The 23,490-nt window shown below is 43.1% G+C and overlaps 1 protein-coding gene across 3 annotated transcripts in view; it reads left to right on the top strand.

Moving 5' to 3' along the window:
* The first annotated feature begins 713 nt into the window (after positions 1 to 713).
* RAB11FIP5 (RAB11 family interacting protein 5) overlaps positions 714 to 23,490 on the top strand; it is a 75,726-nt gene continuing 52,949 nt past the window's right edge. Inside the window, exon 1 of one of the 3 annotated variants that reach the window (XM_063457584.1) lies at positions 714 to 872. Coding sequence is in view for 1 of the 3 variants with exons in the window: in XM_063457582.1 (XP_063313652.1) it covers positions 1,569 to 1,924 (356 nt within the window). In the remaining 2 variants the exon portion in view is untranslated. Of the gene's footprint in view, positions 1,040 to 1,241; positions 1,925 to 23,490 lie in introns of those variants that run through there. The other 2 variants (XM_063457583.1, XM_063457582.1) reach the window with 2 other exon arrangements.

Genomic DNA, 23,490 nt, shown 5'->3' with positions numbered 1-23,490 from the left:
GACGGAAGATATTAAAATGCTGGTTTCTTATGACAATTTTTAAAGGACTTCATATCTGTTTGCACTTACTGTGTTTTAAAGTAATTGTTTAAGCATTTAAGTTTGTTTATTGCGGTTGTATTTACAGCCTTATTATCCTAGGTAAAAACTGTATTTTTTATTAAGATCTGTGGTGGTTTAATATGTGGGAGATGCTAGAGGACGAATTCTGTGTGAGCTAGAAATATGGTTTACACTAGGCGTCTGAGGCCATAGGCTGGTGTACCTTGAGAATTGACAAGGACATTTTAAAACCATCCACTTTCCCAGCTGTTTTGGCAAAATATGTCATTTAGTGTGTAAACCTCAGAGTCCAGAGATGGTCAGTAGCAGTAATCCTATACATTGTGAGCTGAGGGTTTATACAGCAGCACAGAGCTCCAACACTCAGGGACCCTTTTACAACAATGGAACAAAGATTAGTAGAATAACAATGGCCTGTCCACTCTGAATTGATTGCAAGCTCTTCAGGTCAGATTCCATGAAATAAAACTATTTCTTCTAAACAACGCTGCATGCCCAGGGGTCTTTCAACCCCCCCCATGGTCTGTGAGTGATGCAGTGAGAGCAGGAGGAGGATCCCGTCCCTGCAGCTCTCCTTGCCTGGCTGAGCCAGTGCTGCAGGACTCCTCCTCCAGCTCCCTCCTCCTCAACACAACAAAGTTACTTTACAGCTGCAGGACCCCGCCTGAGCTCACCTCCTCCTCCTGCTGCAGCCAGCCTCCATAGTCACCCCATGAATGCAGCCACAGCTGGATCAGCCATGTCCTGGCCTTGAAACATTCTATCAGAACCCCCAGGATTGGCTGCAACAAACTTCATCCCTGCTGGCTGTGAGTGTGTGTCTGCCGGCTCTCCATGGGTTAATTGATGAGCAGTGCTTTGGATATACCGAGCTGCACCCCCTCTGTATACAGCTGACATTGATCACCCCCAGATTGTTAGTGCTGCATCATTAGGTGTGGGAGCCTTAATGAGGATAATTGCACACACATTGAGGGTCAGCATGCCTTGTGCCTAGGTGTGGATCAGTGTTTGAAGTTTGCTGTGTTTATTCCCTGCAGCAGGCAAGTTGGGATGAATGGTTCTGTATGGGGTGCTGCTGTTAGGTCTGCATTGCTGCTTGTAGTGGGTGTGGATTTATATAGAGGGACCTGCATTAGCTTGTGTTTCCTTAGGAGGTCTGCATTAGGCTTAGCTAGTATAGTCTGACAGCAGTCACTGTGCATGTAATTACAGGTTAGATGCATCTAGTTATCTGTGGCTTTGTGTTACAGTGTCGAGACTTTCTGTAGATCTATACAGCCTTCTTAGAAATTGTTTTAAAATCTGTGTTGCTGTTTTTTGTTTTGTTTGGATGCTAAAAAGTATAGAAAAGGTTACCCATCTATCCTTACCTCTACTGCAAAGGTTATCCAGCTTTACCTACCCATCCTACAAAGGTTATTCCTCCTACCCGTTGTACCTGCCCCTGCCAAGTTAGATGTGAATTCTGCTTCTAGTCCTTTACGTGCTGAACCCACATCCTGATGTATTTAAGGCCGGAGCCTGATTTGGGCTGGCTTCCCACCCATGTCCAGGTGACCATACTACAGGCCAGGGGTCTGAGGGCCAAGGGCAAGCATGGTACGAGCGATGCCTACACTCTGATACAGATAACCAAAGAAAAATATAGCACCTCGGTGGTGGAGAAGAGCACTGGCTCTCCAGAATGGAAAGAGGAATGTACTTTCGAATTGGCCCCTGGGGCCCTGGAACGAGGGGAAAGCTGCGAGCTTCAGTTGACCGTCATGCACCGTGCTCTCATTGGAATGGACCAGTTTCTGGGCCAAGTCTGCATCCCCCTGCAGGAGGTCTACAAGCAGGGGCGCTCCCTGCGGAACCAGTAAGTAAACTAATGAAACCTTTCCTTAGCAGGGGCACAAGTCTTTACTGTACGCAGCACCCATGTTACCTTGGGGGACAACCTTGCGGCCATGAGTTACTGGGCCAGGTCTTCTGTCAGACGTAACTTTTTTTTAAAGGAAAACCTAGTATTGCCTCTGCCGGTTATTTATTAACGTGAGAATGGTCAGTATTTTAGAATGAACTAAAAGAGAATTTCAAATTTGAGGCCCATATAGTAGAACTGGCAAAATTCTCCAAGTCCGTTATGTTTCCATTTAGACACGTTTTTGAATAACATTTGAAATTAACTTTGAATTCCAGCCAATTCTCACTAGTGAAAAACCCTGTGTGCGTATTATTTAGTAAGGCATACCTATGAGTAAATACTGCATTGTAGTGTGTTTCGTTGCTTACCCTTGCCCCATGAGAGCAGCCATCTTGAAGAGTCGCTGTCACCAAAAGTGAACTTTTATGTAGTCTACTGCCAAATCTAGCTCTCTTTTTAATTTTATTTTTTTCCCTGAGCACTCTAAGTGTCATAAATTCCATAAGGGAAAAATTGGAACCTCTTTTCCATATGTATGCTGAGAAAATGACAACAGGCAGAGCTTAAAGCAAGTTGTCTCTTTAGTGTACCCACAATATATACCGTAAGTAAAATCTGTCAGACTAAAGGGCCAACCATGGACATTATTGGCAGAGGAGAAGAAAATGTCTGGGCCCAGATACTAAGATTCAGCACAAGGAAGAAAATTGTCAAGGTTTTAAAATACAGGTTACATAGTTAGCTGAAAAGAGACTTGCGTCCATCAAGTTCAGCCTTCCTCACACCTGTTTTTTGCTGTTGATCCAAAAGGCAAAAAAAAAAAAAAAACCCAGTTTGAAGCACAATTTTGCAACAAGCTAGGAAAAAAAATTCCTTCTTGACCCCAGAATGGCAGTCAGATTTATCCTTGAATCAAGCAGTTATTACCCTACATTGAAAGATTATATCCTTGAATATTCTGTCTTTGCAAGTATGCATCTAGTAGCTGTTTGAACATCTGTATGGACTCTGATAAAACCACTTCTTCAGGCAGAGAATTCCACATCCTGATTGTTCTTACAGTAAAAAAACCTTTCCTTTGCCTTAGACGAAATCTTCTTTCTTCCAGTCTAAACGCACGGCCTCGTGTCCTATGTAAAGTCCGGTTTGTGAATAGATTTCCACACAATGGTTTGTATTGGCCCCGATATATTTGTATAATGTTATCATATCCCCTCTCAGGCGACGTTTTTCTAAACTAAATAGGTTTAAATTTGTTAACCTTTCTTCATAGCTGATATGTTCCATTCCTTTTATTAATTTTGTAGCCCGCCTCTGCACTTTTTCTAGTGCCATGATATCCTTCTTTAGAACAGGTGCCCAAAATTGCACAGCATATTCAATATGTGGTCTTACCAGTGATTTATAGAGAGGCAAAATGATATTCTCGTCCCGAGAATGAATGCCCTTTTTCATGCATGACAATACCTTACTGGCCTTGGCCACTGCTGATTGACATTGCACATTGTTGCATAGTTTGTTGTCTATAACAATTCCCAAGTCCTTTTCGTGTGTTGTTATCCCTAATTCACTTCCATTAAGGGTATAGGTTGCTTGTGTATTCTTTACGCCGAAGTGCATAACTTTGCATTTTTCAACATTAAATTTCATCTGCCATTTGAGTGCCCAGTCCTCCAGTCTATCTAAATCCTTCTGCAGCAAAGTAATATCTTGCTCACATTGTATTATGAGAGGTGGTGTAGGAGAAGAGAAAAATATGACACCGCCACTTTAAACGGATACTGTAGACATCAAAACTATTTTAGCTTAAAGGGACACCATAATCACCAGAACTACAGCTTACTGTTGTGGTTCTGGTATCTATAACATGTCCCTGCAAGCTTTTTAAAGGGACACTATAGTCACCAGAACATGAAAATGGAATCATTCCCTTCAGGCTTTTTGCAGTAAACCCGGTCTTTTCAGAGAAAATGCAGTGTTTACATTACAGCCTAGAGTTACCTCAACTGGCCACTCTTCAAACGGCTACTAGCGGTGCTTCCTGGAGGCAGTACTGCCATTCAGTGTCTCCACCTTCTGCATGGAGACACTGAATTTTCCTCAAAGAGATGCAGATTTAATGTATTTATACGAGAAGATGCTGATTGGCCAGGGCTGTGTTTTGGCTTGTTCTGGCTTTGCCCCTGATCTGACTTCTTGTCATGCTCAGCAGATCCAATGTGAAAGCATTGTGATTGGCTCTGAACACAATCTTTTTTTTTTTTTTTTTCTTTTTTTTTTTTATGATGTCAGCCAAGCAGGCAGATCAGGGGCAGAGCCAGCAGCAGCAGTCTGCAGTAAAGGTAAGATTTTGCTATATTTAGGGGGGGAAAGGGGAGTTGCACGGTGGGGTCTAAATGGTGGTTTTAACACTATATATGGTCAGGCATACGTGTTTATGTCCCTGTTTATGTCCCTGCCCTATAGTGTTCCTTTTAATGTAAATTCTGTCTTGATGCCTAGTAACACCTCTAGTGGCAGTTGCTCAGATGGTCACTAGAGGTGCTTCATGGGTCAGTGCTGCAGCGTCATGCATGGAGACTCTGAACGCTCCTCATAGAGATGAATCGATTCAAGGAGATGCTGAACCACGGTCTGCATGTTTCAATGCATCTCTGAGGAGATGCTGATTGTCGCTGAGCTTTGCTGTGCATGCTCAGTAGCCTACAACTGCTTTCCTAGGGGGATGCATTGGATTGGCCAAGATCATAAAGTTTGATATCAGCCGTGGAGGCCAGCCCCAGCGACACCGGTGGGGCGTAGGAGAAAATTCACCTTTTCAGTGTGATGAGAGAGGGGCCCGGTCACCTAAACAGCCACCTTAGCCTTCTTGTTTCAGAAATTACTGACCCTACAGTGCTCCTTTAAGGTAATACCCCTGCAGTTTTTCTGCTTAATTCTCTGTCCGTTAAGTTACTTTGTATGCCACCCTAGTCACACCTCCCTGCATGTGACTTGCACAGCCCATATAAACACTTCCGGTAAAGAGAGATCTTATGTTCAAACTTTCTTTATTGTACAGTCTAACACATTTAGAATTTTTTCTCCTGCTCCATTAATAGCCTACAAGATCCTACAGTATCCTTGTGTGTGTGATTAAAGTTCAATTTACACAGCTTGCGATAAAGACTTCTAAAGTAAGGTCTGATTGCATTAAATCCTTTTTTACATGCAGGCTGTGTCAATCACAGTCAGGGGGAGGTGTGACTAGGGCTGCATAAACATAGTAATTTAATTTCTAAATGGCAGAGAATTGAGCAGTTAGACTGCAGGCGCATGATCTATATATATATATCAAAACTGCTTTATTAAGCTAAAGTTGTTTTGATGCCTATAGTAGCCTTTTCGGTCAGAATAACTAATTATCCAAAATAATCCATAAATCTAATAAAAAGTTGGTGCCTAATTTCAAATCCTTTTACCACACATTCTCAAAAGTCTTTTCAAATCGCTCATGGTTACGGTGGATAGGCACTTTCGATCAAAGACCACTTAAAGGGAACCCTTCATGCCAGTTAGCACTTATGCTCTTTTCAAAGCTTCCAAAACTATGTTTAAATTGCTAGCAGTTTTGCAAGTAAATGTATAGCGTGGAATAAAAATCGGACCTAAAAATTAAGCCTTTCACCCACCTGTCAAAGAATTATTTGCCAAAGAATCGACTTACAAGGAAAAGCAGTGGTTGCCATGATAACTCCCTAGCCAGCATGTCCATGTAGCACAGGAGATCCAGTTTGGGCAAGTGTCCTCAAGCAGAACGTAGAAGAGACGAGGAGGGTGGATGTTACAAGAAGAGTACAACTCGCAAAGCTCAGAAAATGGCAATATTTGTACATAGAGTACGTTGTGTATATACTAGAGATACATGATGTATTTAAGTATGATTTAGGCAAAGTTCCATAATGGATGACAAGATGGCTGCCTATAGAGAACAATGCCAAGCCAGGATATGCACCGAATACAAGGTGTTGACTCATGTATGCTTTACAATATTACACAAACTAAAAAAATGTATCTTTTAATGAAAGTCTACAGTTCCCGTATTTCTCTTTCAATCTGTAGACCTGTTCTATTACACCATGTGATGACATTTGTATTAATTTACCATTGTGTTTGGTAACCATGATGAATGACGAAGATTAACCATGTTTATATAACTGGTGTGTGAAATCCTTAAACGACACAATGTTTACCTGATCAGCAAAATGTATTAATCGAGACGTAACCAAACTGTGTCTTGGAGAAGGATAGTGAGATTTACTAGCCATTGGTAAAGGGTTACTCCAGGCAGCTTGACCATTTTTAAAAAAACATTCTTTATTTTTGTACTGTTAGGAATGCAGGGGTGCGACAGTATAGGCTTCTGCAAACGCCCCTTCATAATACATGTCTTATGATGTACAGAAAGGAATAATATGTTAGTTACTACTTGTAGCCATACATATATTGGTATCAGATAAGCATTACCAGAAAGGATTGTAAGAACCGGAAAGTGCAGGTAGCTTTCCTCATCAAGGCCTTCGTCTGACATTCCAACAGCGTTTCACCCTTGGGGTCATCAAACGTATGGGTCGCCAAGTGGAATACCATATTAAAAATTAAACATAACAAACTGGAACCTTGTAGCAGCTTGACCATTTTAATAATTGGAAGTGGTTGTGGTATTTGGAGTCTGGATGTGTAGCTTTTCAGTAAGAAATTAGATTTTTGTGCTTGAGTTGTAATTTCAACACCAGCAGCCCAGAACTAGAGTTCTGGGGCAGGGGACTGTGACCGCAAGAAGGGTTACTTAAATCTAAAAACAGTGTTTTTATTAAAACACTGATTCAGGTTTAAAATGAAGGCATAGTCTCGAAAATAATTGTAGGGGTTTTTATTTTTTGGCCCCTCCATCCCTCTGCGCTGCCAGAAATTCAAATTCAATAATGATTACTTGCCTCATTTGCAGTGCTGAAACGTCTCCACTGCAACCACCTGCTCCGCCATTGTTAACGTCAGCAGGCCTGCTGATGTCTTCCACCATCTTCTCCAATCCAATGCTCTCATAGATGCGCATGCACGGCCAACCACCGTGCTACTGTGAACAAGTGCTATGAGCAGCATTTAATTTGCAATTCCCCTCTCCCCCCTGCCATTCACTCGATTTGGATGAGGACCAGGAAGACCACCACAAGAGGTGTATTAAACCCTGCAATGTACACCACTGCGACCAGACCACGTCATTGAGATTAAATAGTCTGGGTGACTTCAGTGGTCCTTGAAGTCACTTTAGTACCCAGTGCTATAAATATGGAAAAGCAGAGAGGCTTTGTTTTGCTCTGTGTGGGCAAGTAAAAATTGTGACACCTGTACAATCATGTGGCTAATTGTTTAAAATTGTGTTACTTATGACTACGTTCATAAGTAAAAAGATATTTGATTGCTACACATAGCAAACAAACACTGCCCTAGAATTGCTCTACATACAGATCTCATAGAATTGATTCAGGTCCAGGAAGGTTCCTTAAAGCTACTAGCTACTCGGTATGTTGATGTCTTTTATCCCAGTCTCCAACAGTAACTCATACTTACTCTAACCAAGGCATTGCTATTCACACCTGGCCCATAGGTGATCATTATCATTGCTAATAATAGATCAGTGAGTATTTGCTATTCAGTGACCTGTCATGCTAGGTATGTCTTGTCCAAAGTTGATTATTTAAGATATTTTATCAGAGTGAATAGCAATGACAGCCATGCGCTATCCTTACTGTGATCATTCACGGTAGGGTAGTAACAAGGCTATACAGCAGTGGTTCCCAAACACAGATTTTTTTTTTTTTTTTTTTACTAAGGAGATAGATGAACAAGTGAGTTTAGTTCAGGTACAGCCATGGCTGTTTTTGCGTCAATTCTTCAATGGCCGAAAACTGTAATATTCCTGATGGACAGGGACCCAAGATGGATGTTCCCAGTGGCACGATACACGAAAAAACAGTGGTGCAGATTTCTACTTTAAAAATGTTTAAATTTTTTTTTTTTTGCCAACTATATGGGATAGAAAAGACAAAAAATTTGCTAGATATAGGAAACCACTCCTAAAGGGGGTAACCCTAATGATTGTAATAAACAATAAAAAAGGGAGATTGTAGTGTGTTGGAAACGAGATTTAGGGAAGTGAATATATTAAAACTTCACTTTTATTTGAAAATATATCCTAAAATACACTAAACATTATTGAGAAAAAAATATAAATAGTAGAGAGAAGGGAGGTTTGTCTCCTAAACCCAATATCTAGGGAGCGGTAGTAATCAGTAGAGAAATATCTTGCCTAATAAACCCGGTATAATACCCAGAACATAATCACCACATAACATGGATAAGGAGGGATGTAATCCCTCTGAACTGTAATATCAGCCCTATTTGTGCATTCGAGGGCACCTAGAAACAAGTCCCAGTACCAGCTCTGTCCGAGAAGCTCTCTTCCTCCTAAAATCTTACAATTCTAGGTGGAAAAAAACAAAAGATAATCCCATCGAAAGAGTCTGATAGCACTGTCCAATATAAGTGACTGACCTCGTTGTTAGATGGGTATCTTAGAGCGCCTGTTGACGAAACGTGCGCGTCAGGGGCTCTAAGATACCCATCTAACAACGAGTAGTGTTATGTAGTGATTATTTTCTAGGTATTATACCACTCCCTAGATATTCGGTTTAGGAGACAAATTTACCTTCTCTCTACTATTTATATCTTTTTTTTTTTTTCTCACTCTTATTTTAAGTGTATTTTTAAATAAAAGTGAAGTTTTAATATATACACTATACTTCCCTATATCTCATTTCCAACACACTCTATTTTTTTTTTCTTTTCCTATATGGGATAGATAAACCTAATATTAAGAAAAATGGGAAGTGACTGTTTCCCTTTAAGTGCCAGGTAGGAATCACAATGATGAGCTTATAGACTTCCCCCCCCCCCCCCCACCCCCCTTTACTCCCCATTCCAAAACAAATAAATATAACCTGCATTGTAAGGACATTTATTGTGTCATAGCCCTGAAGTCAATGTAGAGCACTTTCTGTGAGGCACCCCGGTGTGTTATGTCATGCCCGTCAAAAACTACTGGTATAAAATACTATGTACTGCCCAACTAGTCGGCACCCTAATATTCAAGGAGACCTGGATTAACATGACTAGGCACATTTAACGCAGAATATGATGGCCTCTGCGCCAGTGTTAGGGAGACTTCTCAGTTTGTTTATTATACTTTTGGAAAATGTTAAAAAAAAAATTATTAAGTACTGGTAGTAAGAATTGTCTTTGACCTCTTTGCTCGCCCAGTTTTGAGCAATCGCCATGGAAATCTGTGTAAGGTTCTTGCCAACTGCTCATAATTTAGCACCTTCTCCTCATATTGTCTGGATCTGCCCTATGTATGAGTAAGATGGGGTCCGTGAGGTGTTTCATGGTTTGGCTTTATAGCCACAAAAAAAGCCCAATGTAAAGCAGAAGGCCGGCTGCTGAGGGGGCAGGAAGGGAAAACATAATATTAATGAGTATTACTTTTACTTTTCAAACGTGGAGTGACATGCCCATGGGTTGCCAGTAATTTTATTTGTAGTAATTGTATAACTGTTCTGATTTGTTCATGTTAAGGATGCACATTATATTTAGTTCACTTTTTTCCTTTTTCCAATAAGTGTTTTGACCTCTGAAATGCAGTGTCTCTCCGCTCCAAGGCCGATTTAAACACTCCCGCATGTGGTGTAACCAGACACAGATTACTCAGCACATCTGCTAGGAATAGGTCCATTATGCAATTGGGTTAAAAGGAATTTGGTCTGCAGGACATATAAAAAAAAAAGAAATTTAAAAAAATCTTGACAATAAGTGCATGTAAGCAGCGCATTTATTTTGGTGGGGGGCAAAACATCCGACTGTAGGGCTGCCATATTTCCTTGCATAGTTTGTGTGGCAGATAATGTATACTTCTCAATCGGTTTCTTGCTTTGTAATAAGCGTTGTAGTGAATCCGTTCTGGGAAAAATGCTAAAAATTTAGCAGTCACCGAAGAAGCTATCAAAATGAATGTTCCTGTTGATTGCTCCATTTTAGCAAATTTTTCGAGAATTTCTTCACTTGTGTATAGAAACATATATTCCTTTTGTGACCATGAAATCTCAGACCAAATGGTTAAAACACTTCCACGTTCATACTAAACCTGTCTCAAATGTGAATATTCCCAGAATCCTTTACTTTTCTCCCTGTTTGTCATTCAGGATCTCAGCAGACTAAATAGAACTTGGGCTGATCCCTATCTGTTCCCCCTCAACCCTGGCCAGCAGGGAGTTTCTATCAGCTACAGAGTAAGGAAAGTCTTTTTTAAAAGCTAAAGCAAACAAAACCATTTTAGTAGATGCCATCACTGTTAATTCTTTAGGATTTTTTTTTTCTTTCCCAGCTATCTGATCTGCACAGCCAGCAGGCAATGGGAGGAAACTGGGCAGATCAATGGCAATACATTCTATTTTAGTCTGCTTTTAGTGGAGTGGGGCACGCCGTACATAGCTGGTATGCATAGCTTGATACAGCTTGTTCACAAGGCTTTCAACTTGCTAACGACTGTATTCCCTTTGTCTCAAAACTTCTGGTGAAGTACCTGGGGTCTATTAATTAAAGAGACGGCATACTTTTCTTTTTCTACTTTTATGGAAGTAGTCAGTCTTTCTATTTTTAAACCTACTTTAAATAAAATTAACATAAAAAAAGGGGGAGGGGCATTTGTCTTCATTCGTTTAAAAATGACATTTCTGGTATTGAACATATTTGGCTTCAGGGGGTGACCTATTATCTGTGTAAAACGGTAATCTGCGAGGATGTTTGACCTACATGTCAGAAATCGCTTTCATTCTTTAGCTGCTAGTCAGTCTTTATGATTTTATTAGTTCTGTTATTCAGAGTTCTTCTGAAAGTTTACTGAATCTTGTTTTTCTTTGACATTTTTTTTTTTTTGCACTCTAATAACTGATCCGACGTTTAGTGGCTTACCTGCTGGTCATTTTGTAACCCTCACGCATGAATTGACCGCTGCTAATTGCCAGTTGTCTCATTTTATCTGAAAGCACATTATTCTTGACTTGTACCTGCCCAGGACAGTTGTGTCTCTGGTTCTTGCTCTACTCTGTATTATCAGCCTTTACCAAAGCGATCTCCTAATCCACTTAACATGAGAACTACTGGGAATGTCCTATTCTCACGTGTGTGTGTGCCAGTTGAAAAGTCATCAAAAGTTGAAAAAATAACCTAAAGTGACCCAGTTTCAAAGTGTTTACCTTGGTGCATATTCACAAGAGGGAGTGTGAGATAAATAGTTATATTCCCACAACATTGTTGCGGTGATCACTTTGGATGATGGGAACTGCTCTGTAAACCGCAGCTATCCTGCTGATGCTATCACTGTACACAGCCCATTTTATTTTGTTGCGATGTGTGTATTAAGGTCTTAGCAGAGCCGTACAGGCTAACGTTCATGGAATGGCGTTTTCTCTTGTGAGCAGAGAGCTCAGCCCAAGTTATGCGAGCATGCGGACTTTGTCAATTTGACAGCCATTTTCTGGCTAGTTTGAAAGTATTGGAAAAGTATCTTCAAATTGGCAACACTTTAATACTTAAATGCTGCACAGACTAGGCCCAAGCTCTAATGTCTTCAATAATCTGAAGTGGTTATAGTGCTTAGTGTAACCCTTTTAAATGTTTGTATAGTCATGGAATGTTAGTGATACTTCAAGTCACACCCCTTTCCGGTAATACAGTGGGGAGATGGGCCCTTGCTCCACTCGTCCCGCCAGTCCTGTGCATTGTGACATAATGATCCCCTTGGCCCCTGCAAGTCTCATAGTATTTGACTTTTAGTCTAAGAATGACCCTTCGACCAGTCTTTGGCTTCTCTTGAAAACAGACTGAGCCTCTATATTAAAGGAAATGTTCTCCATATTTCTGCCTCGGGCATGTCTTACTGCAGGTTGCCAGCAAGCATGTGCAGCTCAAAGCTTAAAACAGATCCTTAGATGGCATATTAAAAAAAAAAAATTCAAATCTTGTTTATATTTTTTAGGCAAAGTTAACCACCCTCCCACCACATGTTTCTGTATCTTAAAATGGAACTGTTATGTGCTACATTGCCACACTAAAACCTCTTCATAATTAAGTGATATTGGTGCTAAGTGTCTTAATACAAGATACATTTATAAAGGTCTAGTTTGGTTTTTTTTTTTGCGTTCATTTTTTACTTCCATTTATAAATGGAATTTGTGAGTGTGTGTATGAAGCTGGTGGTTTTTGGGTCTGTTACCTGTTCAGTTCTGGTGGGTGCTCTCTTCTTACTATTCCTGTTTTTATGGTCTTCATGAAGCACCGGGCAATCACTGAGGCTGGAACTGTTGAGTACAAGGTACTTGTAAAAAGTCTGTATCTATGTCTCGTAATAAGTTTGTGTGTGTGTGTGTATATAATTGTTTACTTGCATTATGCCAGGCAACCAGGGCTTGGCAGAGCCCAGAGATGTACATAACTTTAACCCTTTAATCCGTGCACCATGAGCTATGTGTACAGAATCTTTAAAAATCCCTGAATGCTTCTGCACTGATGGCAGTCTGAAAGAAGCCACGGTACTTTCTTGAAAGATGCTGACATGCGCATGTAGAGGAGCTTTCTCCATCTGTGTTTTATACTTCCGTCTTCTGCCCTGCGCTCCAATAAACACACCAGTAGTATTGACTAGGAAAAGTAAATGGTTTTTGTCTTAAAGACAATATCTTCTAAAATTAGTCAGAAACCCAGTGAAGGAGATATATCAATATCTTTGTAATAGTGACCGGGAAATTCGATCATTATTCTTATTGTATGTATTAGAGGGACACTTCCTCTAGTCTAGTGTTGGGAATACAAATGTGTCTTTACTTTCGGTCCTCGCCATGCTGCCTTGGTTAATTTAAAGGGATACTATAGGCAACCAGACCACTTCGAGGCAGGGGTAGGGATAGTGCACTATAGCAGGCTTTCCGGTAGTTGCGGGAGACTCCTGCATGTGGCTACCTGACACCCGCAAATCATACAAAATATCCCACTAATCACACGCACAATCGTGTGTGTGTGTGTGATTTTCATTATATTGTATATGATTTGGACCTGCCCGGGAGGACTGAAGGGAAGAGGCGGCAGCATAGAAAAACAGAGCAGCATGGAGGCAGAGTAAAGGGCTGGATTAAGCTTCTGCTGCATGCTCCCTTCCACCCGCCTCAGCCAGCACCAGAAATCCAAGCAAGCCACCCTCTTGGACACAAAGGGAACCTACTAGGAGGGTGGTTTCAAATCTCTAAATTATGACTTGTTTGTGCCAGTGTGTATGTGTGGGGGGGAGGGCCGCGTGAGTACGCGCATGAGTGTGGGAGGGAGCGCGCGTGTGGGTGGCGCAGTAGCTTGTGAAGCCACCTCCCTGAAATGCATTTTTGCATGTTGGGATGTCTGTTTCCTATAGGAAAACATTGGGAGGCTAGTGCGCAGGGGCGGCAAAGCACTGTTCAGTTTCAATCAAATGCTGCTGAATGAGCATTTGATTAAAAAACGTGTTTGATTCATTTCTTAATGCAGAAACTCCTTGTAATAGTGGGCTACTGCTACAATGGTTAAAATTACAAGGCCATTTCATTTTCCATGCAAAAAAAATTCTGAATCTGTTGCATCACTGGAAAAACCAGCACCTATTTAAAAAAAAAAAAAAAAAAAAAAAAAAAAAAAAATTTGGTTGGGGAAACAAAAATGCAACAGATGAAATAAACAGATTTTAAAATAAGCCAAACATTTGCCGAAAACTAGGCCTAAAAGTGTTTTTGACACATTGATAATCCTCACCCTGTATCATTAGTCTTTGTTTAACCCCTTAAGGACACGTGACATGTCATGATTCCCTTTCATTCCAGAAGTTTGGTCCTTAAAGGGTTAATATGTTGGAAAATGTGGGTTTGTGTGTTAAGCTCTAATATTTGTCTAACTTTTTATTTTATTATTATTATTCACGCAGTCTTGCAGACGGACATCTTGTGATCTTTCTGTGTCTGTAGTTATTACACAGGTCGAATGGGGAAAAAAACTAAAGACTTGTTAAATCTAACTGACCACTGTAGGCCAGTGGGAAACTATTCCCATACTAATGGGGTGGATTATTTTGGCAGTGCTAATATTTTCTTGTTTCCAATTTAAATAACATCCTGTGAGTTTCAGGTACATGGAATCCATTCCCAATAGTTGGACAATGCTGAGCTGTTTCCTTTTGTCTAATACCAGTCACATGAAGCTTGCTCATGAATCTTTCTAGTGCATTAGTTTAATCTGCCCATGAGACTGTATCTGGCCCAAGTAGGAGTCCTATGAATAAAACAAGCTGTAAATGTGGAACTGCTGACTTTATTTTTTTAATAGGGAATCATTACAGCTGAAATAAACCGGGTTGGCCCACTCATCTCCCTCCCTTAGCTCCTGAGTAATAGTCATTGCAAGGCCTTCACGATGTCATTGTTGATCTTTTTCTAATTTTTCTGCCTAATGGGATAATCTAGGCACCCAGACCACCTCAGCTCATTGACGTTGTGTGGGTGCAGTGTCCCTGTTCCCTTAAAGGGACACTCCAGGCACCCAGACCACTTCTGCTCATTGAAGTGGTCTGGGTGCCAACTCCCACTACCCTTAACCCTGCAAGTGTAATTATTGCAGTTTCTTTATTAACCCTGCAAGGTAATTATTGCAGTTAAGTCCTCCCCTAGTGGCTATCTACTAGACAGCCACTAGAGGTCACTTCCTGCATCATAGCACAGATTCTGTGCTAGAGCGTCGCTGGACGTCCTCACGCTGTGTGAGGACCTCCAGCGTTGCTCTATTCCCCATAGGGAAGCATTGAAATTCATTTTCAATGCTTTACTATGGGGTGCGCCAATGCGCATGAGCGGCATTGCCGCGCATGCGCATTGGGACTCCTCGGCCGGTGGGCAGGATCAGTCTCGCCCACCGGCCGACGGAGGAAGAAGGTAGAGCGGCGGGGGAGGAGCAGGCAGCGACGTGGGACATGTCGCTGCCTGAGGTAAGTGACTGAAGGGGTTTTCACCCCTTCAGTAACCAGGGATTGGGGGGGTGGGAGGGAGAGGGACCCTCCAGTGCCAGGAAAACGGATTGTTTTCCTGGCACTGGAGTTTCCCTTTAAACCCTGCAATGTAAAACCTTGCTTTTTTACAGAAATGGCAATGTTTACATTACAATGCTAAGACTGCCTCTAGTGACTGTCTACCAGATCGCCACTAGAGGCGCTTCCTGGCTTAACACTTTCTTGATTGCAGGATGGGTCAGGGGAGGCGACTATAGTTTTAGGAATACAAAATTATTTGTACCTTTTAAGGGACATTACGGGAATCCGCATGTTGGGTTACAGTTAATTATTAGAAAACTGGCAATTGAACTATACCATTCCAGTAACTTTTGTTCTGCCCATAAAACTGATACAATAAACTTATAATAAACTAACTTATTGTTAGGGAATTTATTCTGTGGATGACGAAGGATTCACAAAACTCTTAACATGTTTTAATAAGAAATGGTAAAAGAAAACTCTTTTTATATGGTGTAACATCTAATTTTATAACCACAAAATACTGTTTGTAGAAATAGCTTCCTGTATTTATGACACAGGAGAATTTGGTGTTGAGGAAATACTGCAATGTGTGTTATCTCTGTTTGGGAATGTGGTATATTTGTCAAATGAACTCTGTTAATTATATCACTGTTAAAGTAAGCAATGTGTAAACAAAATGTAAAAGGGTGTGAAAAATGCATTGTGAATTTTTTTTTTTTTTTACATTTAAAATGTTTAATTTCTATTTGACATGCTTCCCACTTTTTATATGGAAACTGCCCAAGCCCATATTGTCTCCTGTAGCTTTTCTCTCCAGAGGGTGTGATGTGTATTTTATTTTTTTATTTTTTTTTTTATTATAAACGCTGGACATAATTTATGCAGTTGCTTCCCAAGTTTGCAAGATTAATTTTTTTGTTTTATTTAAATTTTTCCAATAACAAGGCTTTAAAGGGCACATTTTTCAAGGAGAATGACTATTTATTTCTGTTAGAGCAGACAGAACAGACAGTAGTTGGCTCTGTATATTTCAGAGAGCAGCTGATATGTCATGGGGTGTATTCTAACCTTGGAGTTTGCAAACATGCCGGGGTCAGGTTTCTAGACAGTTGGGAGAGATGTGCTTGGGAAGTGAGAGCTGGTGTGGGTCAATTATAACTCTTCTTGCACTGTCTTCTCTTAAACAAGTCTGAAATCCCACAGCTGATGAATAGTGATGTTGCGAACATAACATTTTCGGAACGCGAACTTCCGCAAATGTTCGCAACCTGGCGAACCGCCATAGACATAGGCAGGCGTATTTTAAAACCCACAGGGACTCTTTCTGGCCACAATAGTGATGGAAAAGTTGTTTCAACAAGGGGACTAACACCTGGACTGTGGCATGCCGGAGGGGGATCCATGGCAAAACTCCCATGGAAAATAACATAGTTGATGCAGAGTCTGGTTTTAATTCATAAAGGGCAGAAATCACCTAACATTCCTAAATTGTTTGGAATAACGTGCTTTAACACATCAGGTATGATGTTGTATCGATCAGGTAGTTACGCCCCGCTTCACAGTGACAGACCAAACTCCCCGTTTAACGCACCGCTAACAACCGCAAACAGTCCATTTGCACAAGGTTGGATACCCAGCGAGCCATGTCCCGTTCCTTGTCCTCACTGATGTCATTGAAGGTCTCTCTTCCTCCACCCAGGAAGCGGGAGATGGAAAAAGTTGCTTGGTCGGTCCTCCTACTTCAAATTTGGGGCACTGCGTGTGCAATCTAATGTGCCACCAGATAGGAGTGGTGTGTTAAGTAGTCCCCCTCAGACTTTTTTTTTTTTTTTTTTTAGTCGAATGTATCGCCCACTGTCAGTCCCTTCGGGATCCATCCCTCATTCATCTTAATAAAGGTGAGGTAATCTAGACTTTTTTGACCTAGGCGACTTCTCTTCTCAGTGACAGTACCTCCTGCTGCACTGAAGGTCCTTTCTGACAGGACACTTGAAGCGGGGCAGGCCAGAAGTTCTATCGCAAATTGGGATAGCTCAGGCCACAGATCAAGCCTGCACACCCAGTAGTCAAGGGGTTCATCGCTCCTCAGAGTGTCGATATCTGCAGTTAAGGCGAGGTAGTCTGCTACCTGTCGGTCGAGTTGTTCTCTGAGGGTAGATCCCGAAGGGCTGTGGCGATGCGTAGGACTTAAAAAGCTCTGCATGTCCTCCATCAACACGTCTGTAAAGCGTCCTGTCCTTGCCGGCGTGGTCGTGGGAGGAGGAGGATGACTTTCACCTCTTCCCCTGTTAGATTCCCGTTGTGCTGTGACATCACCCTTATACGCTGTGTAAAGCATACTTTTTTTTTATTTATTTTGGAACTGCTGCATCCTTTCCGACTTGCCCCCCCCCCCCCCCAGCCAAGTACAACACCACGGGTACCAGATAGGTGACAACGAGCACCCTGGGATGCCTGTTGTGGTTGGTCTTCCTCCTCCTCCTCAAAGCCACATTCCTCCTCTGACTCCTCTTCCTCACAATCCTCTTCCAGCGTTGCCGCAGGTCCGGCAAGCGATGCTGATAAGGCTGTTTCTGGTGGTGATGGTGACCACAACTCTTCCTCTTCCTCTTCGCGCTCATCTACAGCCTGATCCAGCACTCTTCGCAGGGCACGCTCCAGGAAGAAAACAAATGGTATGATGTCGCTGGTGGTGCCTTCGTTGCGACTGACTAGGTTTGTCACCTCCTCAAAAGGACGCATGAGCCTACAAGCATTGCGCATGAGCGTCCAGTAACTTGGCAAAAAAATTCCCAGCTCCGCAGAGGCTGTCCTAGCACCCCGGTCATACAAATACTCGTTAACGGCCTTTTCTTGTTGGAGCAGGCGGTCGAACATTAGTAGTGTTGAATTCCAACGTGTCGGGCTGTCGCAAATCAAGCGCCTCACTGGCATGTTTCGCCGCTGGATATCGGAAAAGTGCGCCATGGCCGTATAGGAACGCCTGAAATGGCCACACACCTTCCTGGCCTGCTTCAGGACTACCTGTAAGCCTGGGTACTTATGCACAAAGCGTTGTACGATCAGATTACACACATGTGCCATGCACGGCACATGTGTCAACTTGCCCAAATGCAATGCCGCCAACAAATTCTCCAGTTGGTGTGGAGTCGGCCACAGATCCACCTGTGCGTTCAGGGCGGACAGGAGTGCTGGTCCGGTGTGACTTTGTTTTCAGGCAAGTCAACCCCAAGACGGCGTGACACTGCCGTATCCGGGATGTGGAACAGTACCTGGGGAGCTGGGGGGGTGCCGTTGATGTGGAGCAAGACGCAGAAGAGGACTCAGCCGAGGAGGTTTATGGAAGAGGATGTAGTAGGAGGAGTAGAGGAGGTGGCAGCAGGCCTGCCTGCAAGTTGTGGCGGTGTCACAAACTCCTCTGCAGAGCCACGCATTCCATGCTTGGCAGTTGTCAGCAGGTTTACCCAATGCGCAGTGTAGGTGATAAACCTGCCCTGACCATGCTTTGCAGACCAGGTATCAGTGGTCAGATGGACCCTTGCCCCAACACTGTGTGCCAGACATGCCATTACTTCATTTTGCACAATCGAGTACAGGTTGGGGATTGCCTTTTGTGCAAAGAAATTTCGGCCGGGTACCTTCCACTGCGGTGTCCCAATAGCTACAAATATTTGGAACGCCTCAGACTCCACCAGCTTGTATGGTAAAAGCTGGCGGGCTAAGAGTTCAGTCAAGCCAGCTGTCAGATGCCGGGCAAGGGGGTGACTTTGTGACATTGGCTTCTTACGCGCAAACATGTCCTTGACAGACACCTGACTGTGGGCAGATGAGCAGGAACTGCTCAAGGCGAGAGACGGAGGGGCGGATGGTTGAGAGGGGGCAAGGAGGACAGCAGTGGTTAACGTGGCTGAAGATGCTGGACCAGGAGGAGGATGGCTGCTTTGAGTTTGTGTGCTGCTTGTACTCATGTGTTGATCCCATAGGCGTTTGTGACGTGCGATCATGTGCCTTCGCAAAGCAGTTGTACCTAGGTGGGTATTGGACTTCCCACGACTCAGTTTCTTTTGGCACAGGTTGCAAATGGCATCGCTGTTGTCAGAGGCAGACACACAAAAAATGCCACACTGCTGAGCTCTGCAATGACTGCGTTCTGGTGCTGTCTGGCTGACCCCGGGTGACGATGCATGCTGTTTGACTGTGCCACTAGCTCCTTGTGATGACCTCCCCCTGCTTCCAACTAGTCTCCTCCTCCTCTCTGTCTCCCAATCTGAACTTTCCCCCTGTTCTTCTTCTCTTCTAGCGGGCACCCACGTGTCATCCACGGACGCATCGTCATCATCAACCGCTTTACTTGTATCTGACAAATCTGCAAAGGAAGCAGCAGTGGGTACAACATCATCATCATCACACCGTACGTGTGTAATGCTGCCTGACTGAGACATATCCCTGTTATCTACATCCTCTGGCAATAATGGTTGCGCATCACTCATTTCTTCCGACTGATGTGTAAATAACTCCTCTGACATACTAAGTGAAGCGGCTGTGGTGCTAGTGTTGGTGGCGGCAGGCGGGCCAGTGGTAACTTGAGAGGTGCCCGAAGCTAAGCTGGAGGAGGATGGTGCGTCGAGGTTCCGAGCGGAAGCTGTAGAATATTGGGTGTCCTGTGTTAGCCAGTCAACTATGTCCTCAGAACTTTTCGAGTTCAGGGTACGTGGCCTCTGAACACTGGGCATTATTCTAGGGCCAAAGGGAATCACAGCACGACGGCCCCTATGGGGTGGCCTGCCTCTGCCTGTCATTTTTTTTTTTTTTCTCGATTAGTGACACTATGCGTGCAAGCTACTGTGACAACAGATATGAGTGGCACTGGTGTGACACTGTGCCCTGGCAGGCCCTGAAACTTACACTCGTGAAGGAAACTGACTGCTATTATATTACAGTCCAAAAAGTGTTTTTTTGTTAAATGCAAGCTATTGTGACACCAGATATGAGTGGTGGCACTGGGCAAGTGGGCACAGTATACGCTGTGAGCCTGACGCACACGCTGGCAGACAACTAACTGCTATTCAATCTATTACTGTCAAAAAAACATTTATTTTTTTTAAATGTACACTACTGTTACACCAGATATGAGTTGCACTCATGAGTGGTGGCACTGGACAAGTGGGTACAGTATATGCTGTGAGCCTGACACACAGGCTGGCAGGCAGGCAACTGCAAATACATTACACAGAAAAAAAAAAGCAGCCTGATGTTCTAGCCCTAAAAAGGGCTTTTTAGGGTGCTGTCCTTACAGCAGAGATCAGATGAGTCCTTCAGGACTGTAGTGGACACTGAATACCCTAGCCTAGCTATCAATTTCCCTATCAAATCAGCAGCAGCTACACTGTCCCTACTCTCACTAAGAATGCAGCTTCACAATGAATGTCAAATGGATGCTGTCCAGGAGGTGGGAGGGAGGGTCTGCTGCTGATTGGTTGGAATGTGTCTGCTGACTGTGAGGTACAGGGTCAAGTATACGCAATGATGATGAATAGGGGGCGGACTGAACAGTGCATGTGTTCGCCGTCCGTGGCGAACGCGAACAAGCGATGTTCGCCGGGAACAGTTCGGGACATCACTACTGATGAACATAAAAACAAACACATAAACATAACATGAAGGTGGGCAGTGGTGGCGTGAGAAGGGGTCTCCCATCACTGCTGACACTTCCAGCACACAACCAAAAGGTGGAGATAGTCCAGGGGGCATGTGTACTGCGTTGCCACTCCTTATTATGAAAGAACCCTCACATGGGCAGAACTGCATGACCATTTTCTCACTCAGTGGCAATTATATTTTTAATATTGTATTAATAATGTGCCTATGCTGTAATTCAGGGGACACCAGGGATAGCTACCAAAGGGACACATACCTGTCCTTAGAATGTTTTTTTTTTTTTTTTTCCAGAGACTAATAGGTGTTTTTCTTTTGCCTTCCATGTTGGCTGAGGGAGGCACTTTTATATCACACAATATAGCAGTAAGACTGTCCACATCCATCGACACGGTTTTGTGACGGCAAATTTCAGTGACTAAAGTTCCAGAGTCTAGAGTTCCCTGTAACTGAAATAATAAACCTAAAATAGACATTTCAACATACAAAAAGGCATTTCAGGGACACTCCCACCAAACTTGTATGCACACATTATTATTTATATAGCGCCAACAAATTCCACAGCACTGTACAATGAATGGACTAACAGCGTAATTGTTCCTGTGTGTCCAACTTGATTGGTTACAGAGGGGTTGAGGGCACTGACACTGACACCGACACCCAGATACACACACACACACACACACTGACGCACACACTTGCATACACGTATTTGCAGCCACCCTCCTGTTGGCTTGCATTTGTCTTCAGGAGGGTGGCTTGCTTGGTGCACCTGACCGGGTCCCTGTTTAGTAAGTATTGGGGCCAGGGGGGTGTCAAGTCATATATTCAATATGCTGGAAATCAGACACCCTGTAGGTCAGATTGTGTGTGTGTGTGTGTATGTGATTTTGGGGATATTGTATAACTGTAAAGGTTATAGATGAGAATACCTTCTAGTAATGAGGCTAGACAGCTTGTTAAATAGACGTGTCGATGGTTACTTGCAATAAAAGCAGAGAATGCTCTATATACCATTGTATAATATGATTGCTGTGATGTTATTAAATGTCTTGGGTGTCTCCTATGATTGTTTGATTAAGAGCATGTTGGCTACACATAGCATATTGCATTAGTGACCAGCCTGAAATCCAGTTTGACTGCATTTACAGTGCCATTCAAAAGTATTCAGACCCTTGACCAGTTCTCACGTTTACCTGAAAAACGGTCTATACATTAAACTTTTTTTATTTTATAAATTCTAGAGATAAGTGACTATATTAACATGTATTAAATATACAAACCCACTTCCTTAATCCTGCAACTGGATGCATCCATCTTGTAGCTCTCTCCTTTTTAAACCTGGCTGTCTGCATGGAGAATGCATGCAGAGACAGAGGATGAATAAATGGATGAATAAAAACATTGCAAAGTCTTTAAAGGAGCACTCCAAGCTCAATAATGCCCTCCCCACCCCCCCTCCAATATAAGAAGTCAAAACGTTTGCCAATTGTGGTGGGACCGCTGCCTATTTGTGAATTGCTAGGAAATGTTCCCCGTGTTTTCCCCTGCATTATGTTTTTACCTGCTCCCTGTTCGGGAGGGCTTAATGCAAACTTGGACCACCAAAGAAACCTTATTTAGAATGTTGTCATAGAATGTTCACACCTAGCTAACGAGGTGTGAAAACCACAAACTGCAAAGCCTCGGCGTGTGGCGGCCTGTTAGTTAGATGAACACCATCTAGGGGGAGCATTCGTGGATTTGTTCCCGAACAGGGACATCCCCAGTGCCCTTGGAGTGTTGACACCAATCAATCAAGTTGTGAAACCGCAAGGGAAGTAATTGAGTGCTTCCCTGGGTGACCGCCGTTCGTATAGGTGGACGGCGGCCAGGGGTAGCATTCGTGTCTTGAACGGAGACTCTTCCCTTGACTGGGTTCACCCAGGGACCCCACGAACGGAGGCAGTTACAGTTCGGGGGATCCTTGAGATTGGTGGGGAAACACTCTCTCAGGGCAAATGGCGGTTTGGTGTGCTTTCTGTGGCTGGGAGTCAGAGGCGGGAAGCTTTCCCGCACTGGGACTCCCAGGTACAGATGTTCATGGGATAAAGATCCCCTGGTCACCCTGAGATGGGTGTGGGGAACTGGGGACAAAGGAACTGGAGTTCCTGTCACACTCACAGGCCCCTGTGTGATCCACCCCTTGCATGGGGAAAGTATAAAGCAGAGTGTGGCCAATAAAGTGGTTGTTGTGTGTGTCGTCCAGTTACTGGGTAAGATGGATCTCTTACTTTATTTATAGCGGGGGTGACTAACCAGGTTACCTAATGGTTTCACCGCTTACCTGGCATCCACGGTGTAGCAGTGACTTCCTCTATTGAGAGGCAGGAGTTCCTGCACAGATCTCCCGTTGGCTGTCTTGAGCTAAGCCGTGCCCTAAAACATTTTGAGTTACAGAGAGTTGGGGGGTAGGGGCGGACATACATTGAGCTGTTAGACAAAATAACCAGCGATGTGTACAAACTTTGTCAGTTCAGCTCCTGTAATATCTCCAGCACACAGCGCTCAGGCTGCTCTGTTGTAACTCTACACATCTGTAGAACATTTCCTATAGTAATCCATTTTTGTTTTTGCAAACCTCTATGGTTGGTAAGGTTCTCCTAATAAAAAGGTGTCTTGCTAAGGG

This window comes from Pelobates fuscus, chromosome 6, assembly GCF_036172605.1.
Source record: "Pelobates fuscus isolate aPelFus1 chromosome 6, aPelFus1.pri, whole genome shotgun sequence".
NCBI classification, from domain to species: Eukaryota; Metazoa; Chordata; class Amphibia; order Anura; family Pelobatidae; genus Pelobates; species Pelobates fuscus.
The sequence above is the reverse complement of the archived record's forward strand: the minus strand, read 5'-3'. Positions and strand labels throughout refer to the sequence as shown.